This window comes from Moschus berezovskii, chromosome 20 (genome assembly GCF_049115385.1).
Source record: "Moschus berezovskii isolate FMDL1 chromosome 20, NW_MosBer_1.0, whole genome shotgun sequence".
Lineage (NCBI taxonomy): Eukaryota > Metazoa > Chordata > Mammalia > Artiodactyla > Moschidae > Moschus > Moschus berezovskii.
Window position 1 is genome coordinate 39,496,990 of NC_142479.1, and position 18,302 is coordinate 39,515,291.

At 42.8% G+C, this 18,302-nt stretch overlaps 1 protein-coding gene across 3 annotated transcripts in view; it reads left to right on the forward strand.

Annotated features, from left to right (window-relative positions):
* Positions 1-601: 601 nt before the first annotated feature.
* DNAH2 (dynein axonemal heavy chain 2) overlaps positions 602-18,302 on the forward strand; it is a 107,667-nt gene continuing 89,966 nt past the window's right edge. For all 3 annotated transcript variants that reach the window (XR_008683255.1, XM_055406074.2, XM_055406127.1), the window contains exons 1-4: positions 602-762; positions 2,351-2,521; positions 6,956-7,017; positions 10,978-11,148. Coding sequence is in view for 2 of the 3 variants with exons in the window: in XM_055406074.2 (XP_055262049.1) it covers positions 2,365-2,521; positions 6,956-7,017; positions 10,978-11,148 (390 nt within the window). In the remaining variant the exon portion in view is untranslated. The remainder of the gene's footprint in view (positions 763-2,350; positions 2,522-6,955; positions 7,018-10,977; positions 11,149-18,302) is intronic.

Here is an 18,302-nt window from a genome sequence, read left to right on the forward strand (position 1 = left end):
ATGGAGAGCCGAGCCCCTCCCCGGCCCGGTCACCTTCCCCAGAGAGTCCCCGCCTCCTGTCTCCCCCAAAACGAACGACGCTTTCTAAAGTCAATCCTCAGATTCCAAAAATTCCAGTTCCGTTCTTCCTTCCCTCCCCTGCCCCGCGCTGCCCGGCGATCCTAGACCCCAGTCCGAACTAAGAAGGGGGATCGAGAGGGAGGGCAGGGGTGCTCCAGCCCCGGTTTTTCCCCCAGACTCAGCTGCAGCCACGGCTGCCTCGAAATCCTGGAGCTCCTGCTAGAGCGCGTGTGAATCTCGCAGGCGGGACCTCGGGCGCCATCTGCTGGACTCGCCCGGGATGGAGCCCGTAGACCCGGGCGCGGGGTCGGGCGCTTGGGGTTCCCCCAGACTTTTCAGTTGTTTTCAAGGGTTTTTTCCAGCTCCAGTCAGTCCAGTCCGTTCCCAGACCAGGCCCCCTGCGCCCCTCCAGCTTGCCAGATCTAGCGGCTTTCCCTTGCCCCCCAGCCTTCTTGCCCCGGGTCCCCGCCTGGGTGACGCGGAGGAAGCCGGGCCGGCAGCCGCGGACCGGGGTTTCTCTGCGCCTGCGCAGAGGAGGCTGGTTCCGCAGGCTGGCGCCCCCGCCTTTCTTCCCCGCCCCCCAACGCCCAGGGTTGCCGAGGCGACGCGTGCGGGCACTGGCCCGAGAAAGTCACGCGGGGCAACTTCTGAGCTAGAGTGACCGGTCGGTCGGTCTAGGGAGGAGAGGGTCGGCATCGTGAGGTGTGTGTTGGGGGCAGCGGGAAGCGGGGAGAGGAAGAGTGCGAAGCTATGGGGAGAAGGGGCAGTGGGGAGGGCGTCCGAGGGAGAGTTGTGGGGGGACGGGAAAGAAGGGGCAGTTGTGGGGGAGGGGAGAGGAAGGGGCAGTTGGCGGAGGAGAAGAAGGGCCAACTGGAGTTAAGATGAAGAAGCGGGGACAGTTGTGAAAGTTGTGGGAAGAAGCGCCTTTGAGGGGAGGTTTGCCCACTGGTAGCCACTGGTGGTTGGAGGAGGGGCCGGCCCCCTGCCTTATTTCCTGAGAAATAGAGCGAGTCTAGTAGAAAGCGCCTCCTTGGGCCACGGTGTGGGATCCGGGGGTAGCCCCTAGGGGAGGGGGCTCCCAGCCTGGCCGGCGGAATGTTCCTGAAGCTCCCGCCGCTGGCAGGGAAGCACAGCCTGACGCCTCTCTGGAGACCGGTGGCAGAAGCCGCACCGCTGTAGTTGGCTCTGTTGATGTGCTGGCCTAATAGAACGATTTTCCTTGGAGCAAAGTACAAATCCTTCACGTCTGAGACTCATAACGATCAATGCCTGTGGCAGCCTGTGGGGAGGAGGAAGAAAAGCCACAGGTGGCTGTCAGACTGGAGCTGAGTGAAGAGGGACTGCCCAGCTGTCAGACATTGCCCTGGGTGCCCGCCAGAGATGCTATTTCCCACCATCCCACTTTTCTGAGAGAGACATTCCTGGGGCCTTCCTCATCGCCCCGTTTCTTCCTCCCCCAGACGCAATTCCAAGTTCAGTGTTGGATGACTTTTGTCCTTCATTTTTCCAGTCTGTTTTCAGGGCATCCGAAATTGAATGATCTTAGTCTTCATTAATTGGTCAGCACAGAGTAACTCAGCCAGCTAGGCTAAGAGACCTTTCAGTACACTCAAAACAGGGTTTCTACCACTCAGGAATGGAAAGCTAAAGAGACACATTGCAATTACTGATTTTTCCTTGTTTAAGGAGGTTACAGATTTTAGTGTGGGTAGGAGGGACATTTTTCCCCCCTCCTTCCAGCGGGGAACTTGGGAGGAAAGGAGATACATAAGAAAATCATCTTGGTTCCTTAGTGACTTGACACAGTGACAGAGTGTGTGGAACAAAGGAACCTGAGGACAGTCTTCCCTTCCCTGGGCCCTCGCTCACTTACTATGGCCCTGAGTGATTGAGGGTGTGTGCAGCCACACCTCAACCTGGTAGATCTTTTCTTAATTATCTATGTTCTCATACCTCTGGGCAGAGATAGGGGTTCCTACATCCTCATTATTGGGTGTCTGCCATACCATTATTTTTATTTCTTGGCCATGCCTCGGGGCAAGTGGGATCTTAGTTCCCCAACTAGGGATGGAACCCATGCCCCCTGCAGTGGACGTACAGAGTCCTAACCACTGGGATGCCAGGGAATTCCCTGTGCCTTCATCTTTAGCTTCCATTTATTCCTAATGTCTAGAGGGACTGATTTTGATTTTTAACCCAAAGCCCTGAAGAAAGTGGGGGTATCCTAGGGAAAGGACTGACGTTTGGGGGTAGAGCTGGTTGTGGACCCCCAGCTTCCGTGTATCTTCAGGTTTTGCCTACACGATGTCCAGCAAAACTGACAAGAAGCGGAAAGTGACTAGCCGGGGAAGCGCCCGCCGGCAAGCTGCCCAGTCTGCTCTGGACACACAGGTCGAGGAGATCACCTTGCCGGCCAGCAGCGAGGTCCAGGCGGAGCCCGAGATCATCAAGGAGGAGCCTGGTGGGTACCTGCTGGAGAGAGACATGGAGGCAGAATGTTTGTATTTGAAGAGAGTTTTAGGGCCGGGGAGCAGGTTCTGTTTCTTCTGGATAAGATGAAAGGAGTTTAGTTGAATTTCAGGCTGCTGCTAGTTCCCTTGTTTGGGGTTTTCCCTCCTGGCCAGCCTTATACTTGTTCTTTCAGTCTTAAAATTTCTCCCCAGTGCACCCAAAGCTCACCAACAAATTTTCTAGCCTCTTCCTTCTTATTTCAAGTGTTTCTGGTTGCTCCTACGCCAGTGAAGAGGGTTTGATCTCTTCCTTTTTCACCCTGGGTGGCAAAACAAACAGTGTTTTCCTCTCATTAAGCCCATCACCATGGAGACTCAGCCTGCCTTGCCATCCTTTGAATCCTAAGCCCGACTGAATCTTTCTCCCATCTGTTTAAGTTTGTTGTGTCTCCACCCTCAGTTGGGCAGGGTCTTGGTTGACTAAGGGTGTTCCGGTTCAAGGCCACAGGAAAAGAAGCCTGACGTCTAGAATGAGGAAGAAAAGAGTTTAAAGAGTCTGCCTCTTGTGGCTTTGATTTGGGGGGATTCCTCCATGGTGGGTGAGCTGAGGCCATTAGGGTTGAAAGGTGCTGTCGCTGGGCTGTCCCTTAGAGTGCTGGTCAGTGTAGCTATGACAGCCACAGATAGCCCTGGCCTTCTACCTGGGGTTTCCTATACTCCTAGCAGCCTGTCAAGATGGAGAGAAATAGAATCTCCTTTTAATAGTAAAAGGTGAGAGATTAAGCGTGGGTGTGGGAGAAAGGTCCACGGTACAAAGGGCCTTGCCCTGGGATCTAGACATTAGAAGCGTACAATTTTTTTTTTTTCTTTTGAGTTCTTAAAAGCTGTTTAAAGTGGGACTGGCTTCTAGAAGCTGGGTACCAGAAGCAGCGGGAGGAAAGAAGGAAGGCAGTGAGGTTCAATTTGGACAATCCTCTGGGGTGGGAATGGAAGGAACTTCTAAATGAAAGCATTAACCCCAAACACCGAGGATCTCTAAGTCTCTTTAGCTCCAAGCCTTTTAATTGTTTGATGTGGTGCTTTCTAGCTGACACTTGATAGAAGTTCAGAGAAGACTTGGGTCTCCAAGGCAGCCCTGAAATGAATATTAATCCCTCTAGTCTTTGGAGTTGGGAGGAATTGAAGCTTGTCCTACTGGAGGCAGAGGGGGCCTACTATGGTCTGAATGTTTGTGTGTCTCCCTGCCCAAATTCATATATTATAATTTTAATGCCCAGTATGATGGTGTTACTAGGTGGGCCCTTTGGGTGGTGCTTAACTCATGAGGGAACTGTCATGAGTGGGATTCATGTCTTATAAGAAGCAACCTGGAGAGAGTCTGTGTTCACTCCCACCGTGTGAGGATACATAGAGAGGTCTGCAACCCAGAAGAGGGCCCTCACACAGCCTTGCTGTCACCCTTAACTCGGACCTCAGCCTCCAGAACTTTGAGAAATAAATGTCTGCTGCTTAGAAGTAAGGGGGGAAAGGGGAAGCAGTAACAAACTTTTTCTTGCGCTCCAGAATCACTGCAGACAGTAACTGCAGCGGTGAAATTAGGAGATGCTCCTTGGAAGAAAAGCTATGACAAACCTAGACAGTGTATTAAAAAGTGAAGACATCACTTTGACAAAGGGCCATATAGTCAGAGCTATGTAGTCCAGTAGTTATGTACGGATGTGAGAGTTGGGCCATAAAGAAGGCTGAGTGTGGAAGAATTGATGATTTTGAATGGTGGTGCTGGAAAAGGCTCTTGAGAGTCCCTTGGACTGTAAGGAGATTGTAAACCAGACAATCCTAAAAGGAAATCAACCCTGAATATTCATTGGAAGGATTGATGCTGAAGCTGACTCTCCAATACTTTGGCTACCTGATGAGAAGAGCAGACTCACTGGAAGAGACCCTGATGCTGGGAAAGATTGAAGGCAAAAGGAGAAGGGGGTAACAGAGGATGAGATGGTTAGATAGCATCACCAACTCAGTGAACATGAATTTGAGCAAATTCCCAGAGATAGAGGAGGACAGAGGTACCTCTTGGGCTACAGTCCCTGGGGTCCCAAAGAGTTGGACATGACTTAGTGACTGAACAGTGGCAACAGCAAACTGACATTTTTGTTGTAGAAGCCTGAACAGACTATAACCAGGCCTAAAACACTTCTGGGTGAAGGATGGCGGGTTAAAGGGCAGACACCCTTTTGAGGTTCTAATTGATAGCCATTTCCACTAATCAAAGAAGAAGTACAGGTTCATAATCTCATATCTGTAATTTTAAAAAGCCCCGAGAACTAAAAGTTTCCCCCCTCCAGAGTTTGGCATCCAAACTTATTTGGTGGTAAAATATAACCTAAACTGACTTGAGGTATTTATAGTCTATTTAAGCCACTTAGTATAAATTTTCCTATGTTTTACTGCAGGAATACTAACATGAAAAGTGGAGTGCTGCTCTAGAGCCCCCCGGGAGGTGGGTGGGGGTCTCACATACCATACTATATTACAAGTCTAAATGCTGAGATATATGTGATCCTAAGAGTTTTGGACAAGGGATTGTAGACCTGTATTTCAGGCAAATAAGAAAAAGCGTAGAGAACAAGATAATGAACACTCATGTACCCATTACCCGGTGTGTAAATTAATCATGATAGCAACAAATGAAGCCCTCTGTCCCCCTGCCCCCCAAGCCCTTCTCTCCTTCTCCAAAGGTCACCGCTATCCTGAGTTGGTGTTTGTCATTCTCAAACTTGTTTTTTAAATTTTTACTGCGTGTATCCATGACCATCACATATTAGTATCATATTGCGTGGTTTAGACTTTATATAAATTGTACTATAAAAGGCGAAACCTGTTTACTCTTGAGATGGTCTAAGTCTCGCTCTCTCTGCCTCGTTCCTGTCTGCAACCTTGGACGCCCTTGGCTTTCTCGAAGGGCCTTGGCTGTCTCAGTCACACATCCCTCTTACTCCTGAGCTCCTAGAGTCAGCTGTTCCATCTTTCTCTTGATTTCCTTCCTCAACCTCTGTGCCTCACTCCCCTCTTAGGTTTACTTTCTGGAAGTCTGAGTGTCCTGTTCCCCAAGGTCTTTTGGTTCCATCTCATCTGTTTCTTCTTCCTTTCAGCCCACAGGAGATGGGAAACCCACCTGTTTTGCCCCAGTCTTCTGTGTGAACAACAGATCATGAGGGAGAAAAACACCCCCTTGACTTTTATGGCATCCAGAGTGGGGGTGGGGGTGCTTGGAGAGGGGCCAATTTCTGAGGGTCTCAACTTCTCAATGTGGGAAGAGGCTAGGGGAGAAATGGCAGGCCAGAAGCTGAGTGGCTAGAATAAACTTAATACGGACTGCCTTCGTTCCCCTGCCTCCCTCTGCACCCCTGCCAGCTTTTCAAAAGAAAATTAAGATTTAATCCACTTACTATAAAGTTCATGCTTTTGGGACTTCCCTGGTGGTCCAGTAGTTAAGAGACCACCTTCCAATGCAGGGGACATGGGTTTGATCCCTGGTCGGAGAGCTAAGATCCCATATGCTGCCAGGCGAGCGCCACAACTAAGACCTAATGCAGACTAAATAAATGTATAAACCAATCAATAAATATTTTTTTAAAATTCACACTTTGAAAGTATATAATTCAGTAATTTTTGCTGTATTCACCAGCCTATGCAACCATCTCCACTATCTTATTTTAGAACATTAAAAAATTATTTATTTGTCTGCATCGAGTCTTAGTTTCAGCATTTGAGATCTTTAGTTACCACGTATGAACTCTAGTTATAGCACGTGGGATCTATTTCCCCAACCAGGGATCCAGTGGGGGGCCCCCTGCATTGGGAGTCTTAACCACTGGACCACCAGGGAAGTTCCTAATTTTAGAGCATTTTAACCCCTTCACCAAAAGCCACTTCAGGTACCTTGAGAAATTGGTACCCGATGGCCACTATATCTTTACTTCTATGTTGCATGAGAGCTTAGCCTCTTAGCAGTCACTCCCCATTCCCCTTTCCTCCCAGATCCTGGTAACCATTAATCTGTTACTTTCTGTGTTTTTGAATTTGCCTGTTGTGGACATTTTATATAAGTGGAATCATACAATATACTGTCTTTTGTGACTGGCTTCTTTCACTTAATGTTACATTTTCATCCATGTTGTCATATTGTAGCAGACCCTCATTCTTTTTCATGGCTGATTAATATTCCACTGCAATTTGTTTATCCATTCATCGTTGGTGGACACTTGGGTTGTTTCTGCTTTTTGGCTGTTGTGAATAGCAGTGCTGTGAACATGGGCATACAAATATCTGTTTGAGTCCCTGCTTCCAGTTCTGTTGGGTATACACCTAGAATTACTGGATCATATGGTGACTCTATATTTAATTTTTAAAGGAATACTTTCATTTTTGAATTTTCTTCCCAGAGCCAATATTGGAGGAACCTGAAATACAGAAAGAAGAATTAGAGGCGCGTGAGGTGGATGTGGTAAGTTTGGGTTGTTGTTGAAACAAGTATTCCTCACCAGCAATTGGTGAATCGAAGGATCAGTTGCAGAATGGTGTTTGAGGAATTCTCTTCAGTCTGTCACTTGATACTTTTTCTTTCTACCAGCAGAAACTGGTAGCCTGCTTACTGCAAATCCAGTACACTGAGTAAAGGGCAGAGTTATCCGTGCCCCCTACTCCTCCAGAAGAAGAGAGCTTTCAGGAGGGAACGGGACTCTTAGCAGGCCCTTCCTTGTCTCTCCATCTTGGGTTAAAATGTGACAAGCTTTATCTGTCGAATGGGTGAACATCTGGACAAGTTGAATAAGTTGGTGGACACTGTCCTAATTTCTAAGACATCCTCTTTCTTCCTGTCCTTCAGTGCTCTCCTTTAGCTGAAAAGTTTACAGAAGCCACTTGAAATACTTTCAGAAATTGATACTCCATGACCCCTACACCTTTATTTTCAAGCTGCATCAGAGCCTGGAGACACCTTCTAACCTGGGTTAGAAGAATAGTGACCTTGAACTTTCTAGAAAGGGAGAGCAAAATAACAACTACTCATTAAAGAAAAAAACTGGAAGGGATAGAAAAGTAAAGCAAAGAAAGGGAAAATGAAAGTTATGACTAAACACATTCAATGTTAATAATTGGGTAATGTCCTTTCTTTTTGTAGATTTGAGAGTTATTTTGTTTTCTAACAATCTTAACTATACCACACATTATACTTTTTAAATTAGGCTTTTTCACAAAACATTTTATCATTCTTCATATTATTACATTCTTAAAAAAAATTACAGGGGAATTCCCTGGAATTACAGTGGTTAAGACTCTGTGCTCCCAACGTAAGGGGAACTAAGCTCCTTAAAAAAGGACCTTAAAAAAAAATTGGGATGCTATTATTTTTTATCACAAATACTTAAATCACAAGACGCCTCTTTTTTTGGGCTGTGCCTCGAGTTTGTGGGATCTTAGTTCTCAACCAGAGATTGACCCTGGTCCTGGGGAAGTGAAAACGCTGAGTCCTACACTGGCATGTGTGCTGTGTCACTTCAGTCCTGTCCGACTCTGTGACCCTGTGGACTGTAACCTGCCAACCTCCTTTGTCCATGGGATTCTCCAGGCAAGAATACTGGAGTGGGTTACCATGTCCTCCTCCAGAGGATCTTCCCCACCCAAGGATCAAGCCCATATTGACAGGTGGGTTTTTTACCACTAATGCCACCTGGGAAGCCCCCTAACCTTTGGATTGCCAGGGAATTCCCTGTAAGCACCATTTAAAATGTTCACACAGTGCTTGATAAGGTATATGTACAATAGTTAAATCCTTACTCTTGGACATTTTTCCATTTATGATTTTTTTTTTTTGCTTTCATAGTACTGTGATGAATTTTATAAATAAAACATTTTGAAATACTTAATATTTCCTAAAATTAGATTCCTGGATATGGAGTTCCTGAATCAAAGAGTAAAGAACATTTGTAACACCTTTAATACATAATGCCAAACTGTTTTTCAAACAAACTCCTTTTTTTGCCCTCATACTAGTAACAAACCCTTTCCAAGCCTGGGTGTTAGCAGTTTAGGTTGTTGTTCTTTTTTTTTTAATTATAGGCAATACATGATATACTTTTGCTGTGTTTATTTGTATTTCTTTAATTTCAAGTGAAATTGAATATTTTTTGACATTTTCATTTTCTCTCTCTCTTTTTTTAAAAATAGCATGATATGTTCTTATCCTTAGTGTTCTTTTCGCTGGGTCTTTATACATGTCTTTTTAAAAAATTAATTAATTTAGTTGGAGAGTAATTACAATGTAGTGGTTTTTGCCATACATTGACATGAATCAGCCATGGGTGTACATGTGTCCCCCATCCTGAACCCCGCTCCCATCTCCCTCCCCACCCCATCCCTCAGGGTTGTCTCAGTGCACCAGCTTTGAGTGCCCTGTTTCATGCGTCAAACTTGGGCTGGTGATCTGTTTCACATATGGTAATATACATGTTTCAATGCTATTCTCCCAAATCATCCTACCCTTGCCTTCTCCCCCAGAATCCAAAAGTCTGTTCTTTATATTTGTGTCTCTTTTGCTGTCTTGCATAAGGGTCATCGTTACCGTCTTTCTAAATTCCATATATATGGGTTAATATACTGTATCGGTGTTTTTCTTTCTGACTTACTTCACTCTGTATAATAGGCTCCAGTTTTGTCTACCTCATTAGAACTGATTCAAATACATTCTTTATAATAGCTGAGTAATATTCCATTGTGTATATGTACCACAGCTTTCTTATCCACTTGTATGCCAATGGACATCTAGGTTGCTTCCATGTCCTAGCTATTGTACATTTAAAAAAATATACATTTATTTATTTGGCTGTGCCAGGTCTTAGTTGTGGCACTTGGGATCTTTAGTTGCACCATGTGGGATCTAGTTCCCTGACTAGGGATTGAACCTGGCCCCCTGCATTGAGATCACAGAATCTTCCTGGATCACCGGGAAAATTCTTTCATGCATGTCTTTATAAAAGAAGGGCTTCCCTGGTGGCTCAGAGGGTAAAGCGTCTGCCTACAATGCAGGAGACCCGGGTTCGATCCCTGGGTCATGAAGATCCCCTGGAGAAGGAAATGGCAACCCACTCCAGTACTCTTGCCTGGAAATTCCATGGACTGAGAAGTAGGCTTCTCAGTCCATGGGGTCACAGAGAGTCGGACACAACTGAGAGACTTCACTTCATTACTTCACGTCACTTAGAAAGATTTTGGATCAGTGGTTAAATTTTCTTGACCTGGAAACTATAAGCAAAAGGAATTGCTTCTCATCTTCTAGGAGTATTGGGAGGACAGGGTGACTTCTCCAGTTCACTGAGCTAGGTCGTCATATCCTCTCAGTTCAGACAGTAAGTTCAGTTGCTCAGTCGTGTCCGACTTTTTGCGACCCCATGAATCACAGCACGCCAGGCCTCCTTGTCCATCACCAACTCCCGGAGTTCACTCAAACTCATGTCCATCGAGTCGGTGATGCCATCAAGCCATCTCATTCTCTGTCGTCCCCTTCTCCTCCTGCCCCCAATCCTTCCCAGTATCAGTCTTTTCCAGTGAGTCAACTCTTCGCATGAGGTGGCCAAAGTATTGGAGTTTCAGCTTTAGCGTCAGTCCTTCCAATGAACACTCAGGATTGATCTCCTTTAGAATGGACTGGTTGGATCTCCCTCCACTCCAAGGGACTCTCAAGAGTCTTCTCCAGCACCACAGTTCAAAAGCATCAGTTCTTCGGCGATCAGCTTTCTTCACAGTCCAACTCTCATATCCATACATGACCACTGGAATATCCTCTAGTTTTCCTAATTTATTTAGTACTGTTCTAAATAATGCTGTTTTTTCTAGCCCCCAGTTATGACTTATTTTCCATCCAATTGATTTGTCCTTTGTTGTTTTCCAGTTTTGTCTTTTCCCCTCCCTTTTTCTTTTTTTTCCTCACTGCTGGGCCAGTTAACTTTTGCCCAGCGTAGCAAACTTATTCCAGTATTCTGTGGAGGCTACATCATGGAAAAACTGCTCTTCTACCTTTATTCTTTTTCCAGCTTGTCATCCTCTTGCCCCTAACTGCTTGACTGAGGCTAATATCCTACATATTCCCTTAATTTAGTTTTACTGTGAGGTTGAAGGTTGCGTGATAAGACATTTTTACAACCACAGGCGTAAATGAAATATCTCAGAAAGATACTATCCCTTAGTCTTCCTCTATGATCCATTCTATTTTTACTCATAGAGGGAAGAGGATCTTATTGTCTTATTTCTTTGAAAGCTTGAAACCTATCAGTCAGTTGGTCCTCAGCTTTTTCTTCCGAACCTGCCTGCCTCCTCTCACTCCCCATGATTCCTACACATGGCAGTGGAAGGGAGAAGTGACCTACGCTGACAGCTGTGCTTGCTCTGGCTCTCTCCTCTCATTCTACAGAAGCCCCTCTTCCTGTCCCGAGCTGTACTGACAGGACTGGCGGACGCCACATGGACAGAGGAGCACAGCGCTGTTCTGGAACACTTTGCCCAGGACCCTTCGGAGCCCATCCTCACCATCTTCATTGACCCTTGTATGGGGCTGAAGCTAGACCTGGGAATGCCTGTGCAGGTGCGTACTCCACCACCCAGACCCCCCAGGTAGTCTGAGGGTCCCTCCCTAGGGGGCTGAGGGTTCCGAAGACCCCAGTCATCTGTATCTAATCTCTCATGCCCAAGGTCTGTTGAGCCTCACTGTGTGTCAGACACCCTGCTTGGCAGCAGAATACAGGGAGAAATGAGGCAGGGTTTTGCTTTTGATAATCTCATGGTCTAGTGGGGAAGACAGACATATGATGCCTGGATGAAGCTTTATAAGAGTCTTATGGGAGCAACTAATGTAGCCCCTGGAATGCTGGCAAGGCCTGGTGATGGAGGAGATATTTGAGTTGGGGATGAAGGGTAAGTAGGATTTCATCAAGGCTGAGTAAGAGCATCCAGGTAAAGAACTCTTTATGTGCAAAGAAACGAGGAGTTGGGGGAAATAATACTAAAAAGGTGGGTTGGTGTCTGCCTCTGAAGGGCCTTGAATGTTATGCTAAAGAATTTGGCTTTATTCCAGAGGGAACTATTAAAGGCTTTCATGGGTTAGATAGGTAACTATTTCAACAGTGGGGAGGATATATTAGTGAAACGTAAACCACAGGTAGGAAAACAGTTAAAAGACAGATGTACAGTAAAGTTAGTGGTAGAATATGGGTGGTGAGTATACAGGTTATTATTGTAAAATTCTTTTAGTGTTTCTGTATGTTTGAAATTTAGGGAAATAAAATTTTGGAAAAGAAAAAGGCTATTGCTTGGCTTTTATTGGTCCACATACAAAAATTGAAATGATAATGAAGAGTAGCATGGTCCTGCACAATGACACAATTTGTAAAGCTTCCATATTAAGCAAAGCCCCAAACAGGCTATCTCTTTTTCCTGTATATTGGCAATAATTGGCTATAAAGCATCACACACAAAAATTTTCATTCAGAAAAATAACAAAAATATGCCAAAAATTTAGGATGTATATGAAGGAAAACAACTTAGTTGCAGGCCACAAAAGAAGATTTAAATAAATGATGAGCCCTATCCAGTTTCTGAGTGGGAATCTTAATATTATGAAGATCATTCCATCCAAATAAATGTACCATTTTATTACAACTGTAATCGAAGTACCACAGTCCCTAGATTGCTAGTGTAAAGGATTCTTAAAAGTTTATCCTGAAAAATAAAATAGCAAAAAAAAAAAAAAAAAAGATGAAGAAGGAAAGTGATGAAGGAGACCTGTGAATGAAAATCTTTTATTAAATTACAGTAATTAGGACTGGCCTGGTGGTCCAGTGGTTAAGAATCTACCTGCCAGTGCAGAGGTTATGGATTCAATCCTTGGTCTGGGAAGATTCTACATACCTGGGGCAACTAAGCCTGTGTGCCACAACTACTGAGGCTGTGTTCTAGAGCCCAGAAACTGCAAATTCTGAGCCCATGAACTGTAACTGCTGAGCCCATGTGCCACAACTACCGAAGTGTGAGCATCCTAGAGCCCATGATCTGCAATGAGAGAAGCCACTGCAATAAGAAGCCTGAACACTGAGCAACTGGAGAGTAGCCTCCACTCACCGCAACTAGAGAAAGCCTGGGTATAGCAATGAAGACCTAGCACAGCCAAAAATAAGTAAATAAATAAGAGTAATTAAAACAAAGGTCCGTCTAGTCAAGGCTATGGTTTTTCCAGTGGTCATGTATGGATGTGAAAGTTGGACTATAAAGAAAGCTGAGCACCAAAGAATTGATGCTTTTGAACTGTGGTGTTGGAGAAGACTCTTAAGAGTCCCTTGGACTGCAAGGAGATCCAACCAGTCCATCCTAAAGATCAGTCCTGGGTGATCATTGGAAGGACTGATGTTGAAGCTGAAACTCGAACACTTTGGCCACCTGATGCAAAGAGCTGACTCATTGGAAAAGACCCTGATGCTGGGAAGGATTGGGAGCAGGAGGAGAAGGGGATGAAAGAGGATGAGATGGTTGGATGGCATCACCAACTCAATGGACATGGGTTTGGGTAGACTCCAGCAGTTGGTGATGGATAGGGAGGCCTGGCGTGCTGCAGTTCATGGGGTTGCAAAGAGTCGGACACAACTGAGCAACTGAACTGAACTGAAAATAGACTGGGGCAGGAATATGTATTATATAAGCAACAGCAAAGAAGCAGAAAGAAATGAAACATATAGGCAAGCATTTTCTACAAAAGTAGCATTTAAAATCTGTGGGGAAAGATGCATTATTCCATGAATAGAATTGGAAAACATGGAAAACAAAGGTTTTCCACTTAAAAAATGTAGTTAGCTGGGGCAAGAGGGAAATAGGGAGCTGTTGATCAAAGGGTACAAATTTTCTGTCACTACAACAAAGGCAACAAAAGCAAAAATAAACAAGTGGGACTATATCTAACTAAAAAGCTTCTTGCACAGCAAAGGAAAATCATCAACAAAATGAAAAGGAAGTCTATGAATGGGAGAAATATTTGCAAATCCTATATCTTATAAGATATGAATACATGTCCAAAATATACATAAAGAACTCATACAATTTAATAGTGAGAAACAATTTGATTTTAAAATGTGCAGAAGAATTGAAAAGACATTTTCCAAAGAAGATATACAAATGGCCAACAGGTACCTGAAAAGGTGCTCAGTGTCACTAATCAGAGAAATTCAAATCAAAACCACAATGAGGTATCACCTCATGCCTGTTAGAATGGCTATTGTCAAAAAGACAAGAGATAACAAATATTGATGAAAGTGTGGAGAAAAGGAAACCCTTGTGCACTGGGATTGTAAATTGGTGCAGTCATTGTGGAAAACAGTATGGAGGCTCCTCAAAAAAAAAAATTAGAACTACCATATGATTTAGCAATTCCACTTTTGGGTATGTATCCAGAGGAAATGAAATCATTCTTGAAGAAATATCAGCACCCCCATGTACATTACGGTACTATTTATAATAGCGAAGATATGGAATCAGCTTAAGTGTCCATCATTGGATGAGTGGATAAAGAAAATGTGTGGTACCATACATACACACACAATGGAATATTATTCAGCAATGAGAAAGAAAAAAAATATCTTGCCATTTGCAACAACATAGGTGGCCTTGGAGGGTATTATACTTAGTGCAATAGTACAGAGAAAGACAAATACTGAATGATTTCACTTATATGTGAAATCTGGGAAAAAATAAAAAACAAACTCATAGGAACAGAGAATGGGACAGATTGAGAAGCAGAGGAGGGAAAAAGAGGACTGACTGGTGGTTGCCAGAGTTGGCGGTGAGGGAGTACAGAAAATGGGTGAAGGTGGCCAGAAGGTACAAACTTCCAGTTATAAGTTCTGGGGATGTGATGTACAGTACAGCATGGTGATTCTAATTAATGATAGTGGATTATATATTTGAAAGTTGCTAAGGGAGTAGATTTTAAAAGTTCTGATAAGAAAAAAATTGTAACTGTGTAAGCTGATAAATGTTAGCTGGACTTACTGTGGTAATCATTTTTGCAATAGATATACATATCAAAGCATTATGTTGTATACCTTAAACTAATACAATGTTATAGGTCAATTATATTTCAGTAAGACTGGGGGGGAATGATACAGAATTTCATTTATGCGAGGTTAATAAGTTCTGGAGATCTAATATACAGTGTGGTAACTAGTTAATATTACTGTATAATTTGTTAAAGGGTAGATCTTAAGTGTTCTCACTACAAAAAGAAAGGAGAATGGTAACCATATGGAATAATAGATATGTTAATTAGCTTGGTTGTAGTGATCATTTCACAGTGCACATTTATATCAAAACAGCAAGGAAAGTGAAAGTGGCTCAGTCATGTCCGACTCTTTGCAACCCTATGGACGGTAGCCCAGCAGCCTCCTCTGTCTATGGGGATTCTCCAGGCAAGAATACTGGAGTAGGTTGCCATGCCCTCCTCCAGGGGATCTTCCCAACCCAGGGATCGAGCCCAGGTCTCCCATATTGCAAGCAGATTCACCAACTGAGTCACTAGGAAACCACAAAACAGCGAGGGGTACACCTTAAACACAATTTTAATTTGTCGATTATGGTTTGGCAAAGCTGAAAAAAGTCTTTTTAGCATGCCAAAATATATTCTAGGGCTTCCCCAGTGGCCCAGTGGTAAAAAATCTGCCTGCCAATGCAGTAGACACAGTTTGATCCCTGGTCCGAGAAGATCCCACATGCCGGGGAAGAAACGAAGCCAAGGTGCCACAACTACTTGGCCTGTGCTGTACAGCCAGTGCTCCACAATAAGATAAGTCAGTGCAATGAGAAGCCAACACACCACAACTAGAGAGTAGCCCCTGCTCGCCACAAGTAGAGAAAAACCCTTGCAGCAATAAAGACCCAGCACAGCCCCAAATAAATAAATTCTAAATAGATCATGGATTTAATTATATTCTCCTAGGTCAAGATGGACAGTTGAAAAACTTCCTTAAGAAATTATTTCTTTTGAATACTTGGAACAATAGCAAAAAGTAAAGCCAGAAAAGCAAACAAACAAGAAAACAAGCACCCAAGAGTAAACAAACTAGGAAAGAAGCAAAATCTGATCTAATAAACTTTGAAAGTGGGCACCAATGAAAGGTCTACGCACTGATTTAAGGAAAATGTTCTCCCTGCAGGAATGGTGGACACCCCTTCTTACCACCACCAGCAGTGAAATGGAGTGAACCTCAGAGCATTTAACAAAATCTGAAAAGAGAGAAAGAGCCTATGCTTTTTAACAAAGATTTTACACTGTTTTAAATTGGTCTTAACTACCTGCCCAACCCCTCACACTATTATCTTAGTCTAGAGAAAAGTGAACAGAACGTAAAATACCCAGTCATTTCACTTTAACTTCAATGGGGAAATCAAACTGGACTTTCACAGTGGGACATCAGGAAGTCACCCACAGTACTTGAAAGCAGAAGGAATGAATTCAGAGAGTGGAGCAAACATGAGGCAAGTGCAAAGGAATTGCAGGGCAACTGCAAGCATACTACATCGAGGGAGAAAGAGAGAACAAAGCATGTATATGAGGAAAATGTAACTGAACAGAAGGCAGTTTTTCACACCAGCATCATGTTTTAATATGACTAAATAAGAATTTAATTTTTTAAAAAGCTGAGTGACGAAACAATAAAATGTGAGAATGAAATAAAAGAGCGATTGCAGATTTTTTAAATAAATAAAGCAGCATGTTTACATGTTAAAACTAGTAGTTTAGAAACAGCAAGGGACTGAATAACTATTGCTGAAAATATGAATGGACGTAGAAGAGAGGCTTGAGACAATTACAGTGTAGGGAAAAGAAAAAAACCAACAAGACAATTAGAGAGAAGTTGATAGATGTGAAAGGCAGACAGGTAATCTAACATAGGGAGCCAGCTAATGAAGCAAAATGTAAATTTTAAAATAGAATACAGAGAATTTTCCTGAACTGCTGAAGAAACTGAATGGGGGAACTGAAAGGACATACTTTATTTCACAAAAATTTGTTACACAATGTTTAATGTCAACACATGTCTTAGTTAAGCTGCTTACATTCAGGGAAATTAATTCTTTGGAAACATCACCTATGTGGTATTCCCGCCAAGAACATTTAACTTGCATCTAATGATGAGGAAACAATACGATAAATCAAAATTAAGGGACGTTTTGAAAATCAACTGGCCTGGAGTATTAGAAGTATCACTGTCATGAAAGAAAGAAATCTTGTGTGATCTTAATTGGATCCTGGGTGGGAAGGAAGGAGCTGTAAATGACATTAGTTGGACCACTGGGAAAATTTGAATATGAACTCTGTATTATGTAAAGTATTGAATGAAGTTCAATTTTCTTAGTGTGATAATTACAGTTTGGGGAGTGTTGGCGAATATCCTCACTTTTAGGAGCCATATGCTGAAGTATGTAGTTCATAGTTTTATAATGTAGTTTTATAACGTCTGCTACTAGCTCTGAAATGGCTCAGCAGAGAGAGGATGAGAGACAGAGATGGAGAGAGAAGAAAGAGTGCAATCATGCACACATGTGGCAAAATGTTAACAATTAGTGGATCTAGATGAAGGGCATGTCAAAATAATAGTATAACAAAAGTTGGGAAGTGGTAAGAAAATGAGAGAAAGTATGAGGATGCATGCCCATGTTCCTATCTTTCAAAGCAGTGAGTCAGTTGAAGTTAAAATTGAAAGATAATGAGAAAACTAACCTTTAATTTTCAGCTGCTTGGCTTGCGGGATCTTAGTTGCCTGACCAGGGGTTGAACCTGGGCCAACAGCAATGGCAGGGCTAAGTTCTACCCACTGGACCATCAGGGAATCCTGGAGAAAACTAACCTCTTAATATTTTTCTTAATCTTTCTTATAAGCTTAGAAAGGGGTCTTTTAGGAAGAAATCTCTCTACAGCTAAAGAAATATTTATTTGGAGCTCAACCATTTATCAATGTCTTTTTATTCCATTAAATTCAATACTGTTAATTAAAAATAGCATGATCCTAAAACAATAGCATAATCCTATTTTGAAATAATTTTTATTTTTCTGTATATATATCTACAAGAGATGTCTAGAATAATATTTTCTCTAATGATAATGATTAATGTCTGCATGGTGGAATTTTAATGACATTTAAATTTTTATCTGTGTACTTTTCTGCATTGTTTCAGATATTTATAATTAACATAATTTTAACAAAAATAATAGTTGTTAATCTTTTTTTAAAAATAAATGCAAAATGCCAAAATTTAATTCTGGGTAATGGGAAGATGAATGATTATGAATTTCTTCTTTGTACTTTATTTTCAGTTTTTAAAGTTAAATAAATTATAAAGAGTAGATACAAAACACTAAAGAAAAAAACAGTGAAACTGTTCTTAGAGTAGGAATGACTTTTCTAACCATATAGAAGTCAGAAACTAAGAAGTTTTAACAACATGTAAGTTATACATTTTTTAATGTAAACAACAGTAAAAATGCAGCATAAACAAAACTGCAGGATAAATGAAGAATTAGGGGAGGGACTTCCCTGGAAGTCCAGTGGTTAAGACTCCAAACTTCCAATACAGAAGGCGCAGGTTTAATCACTAGTTGGTGAACTAAGAACCCACATGCGTCATGGTTAAGAAAAAAATTGGGGGAAAAGTTATGCAAGTGAAACAAAAAACCTTAGACAGTTGTCTCCTACTTTT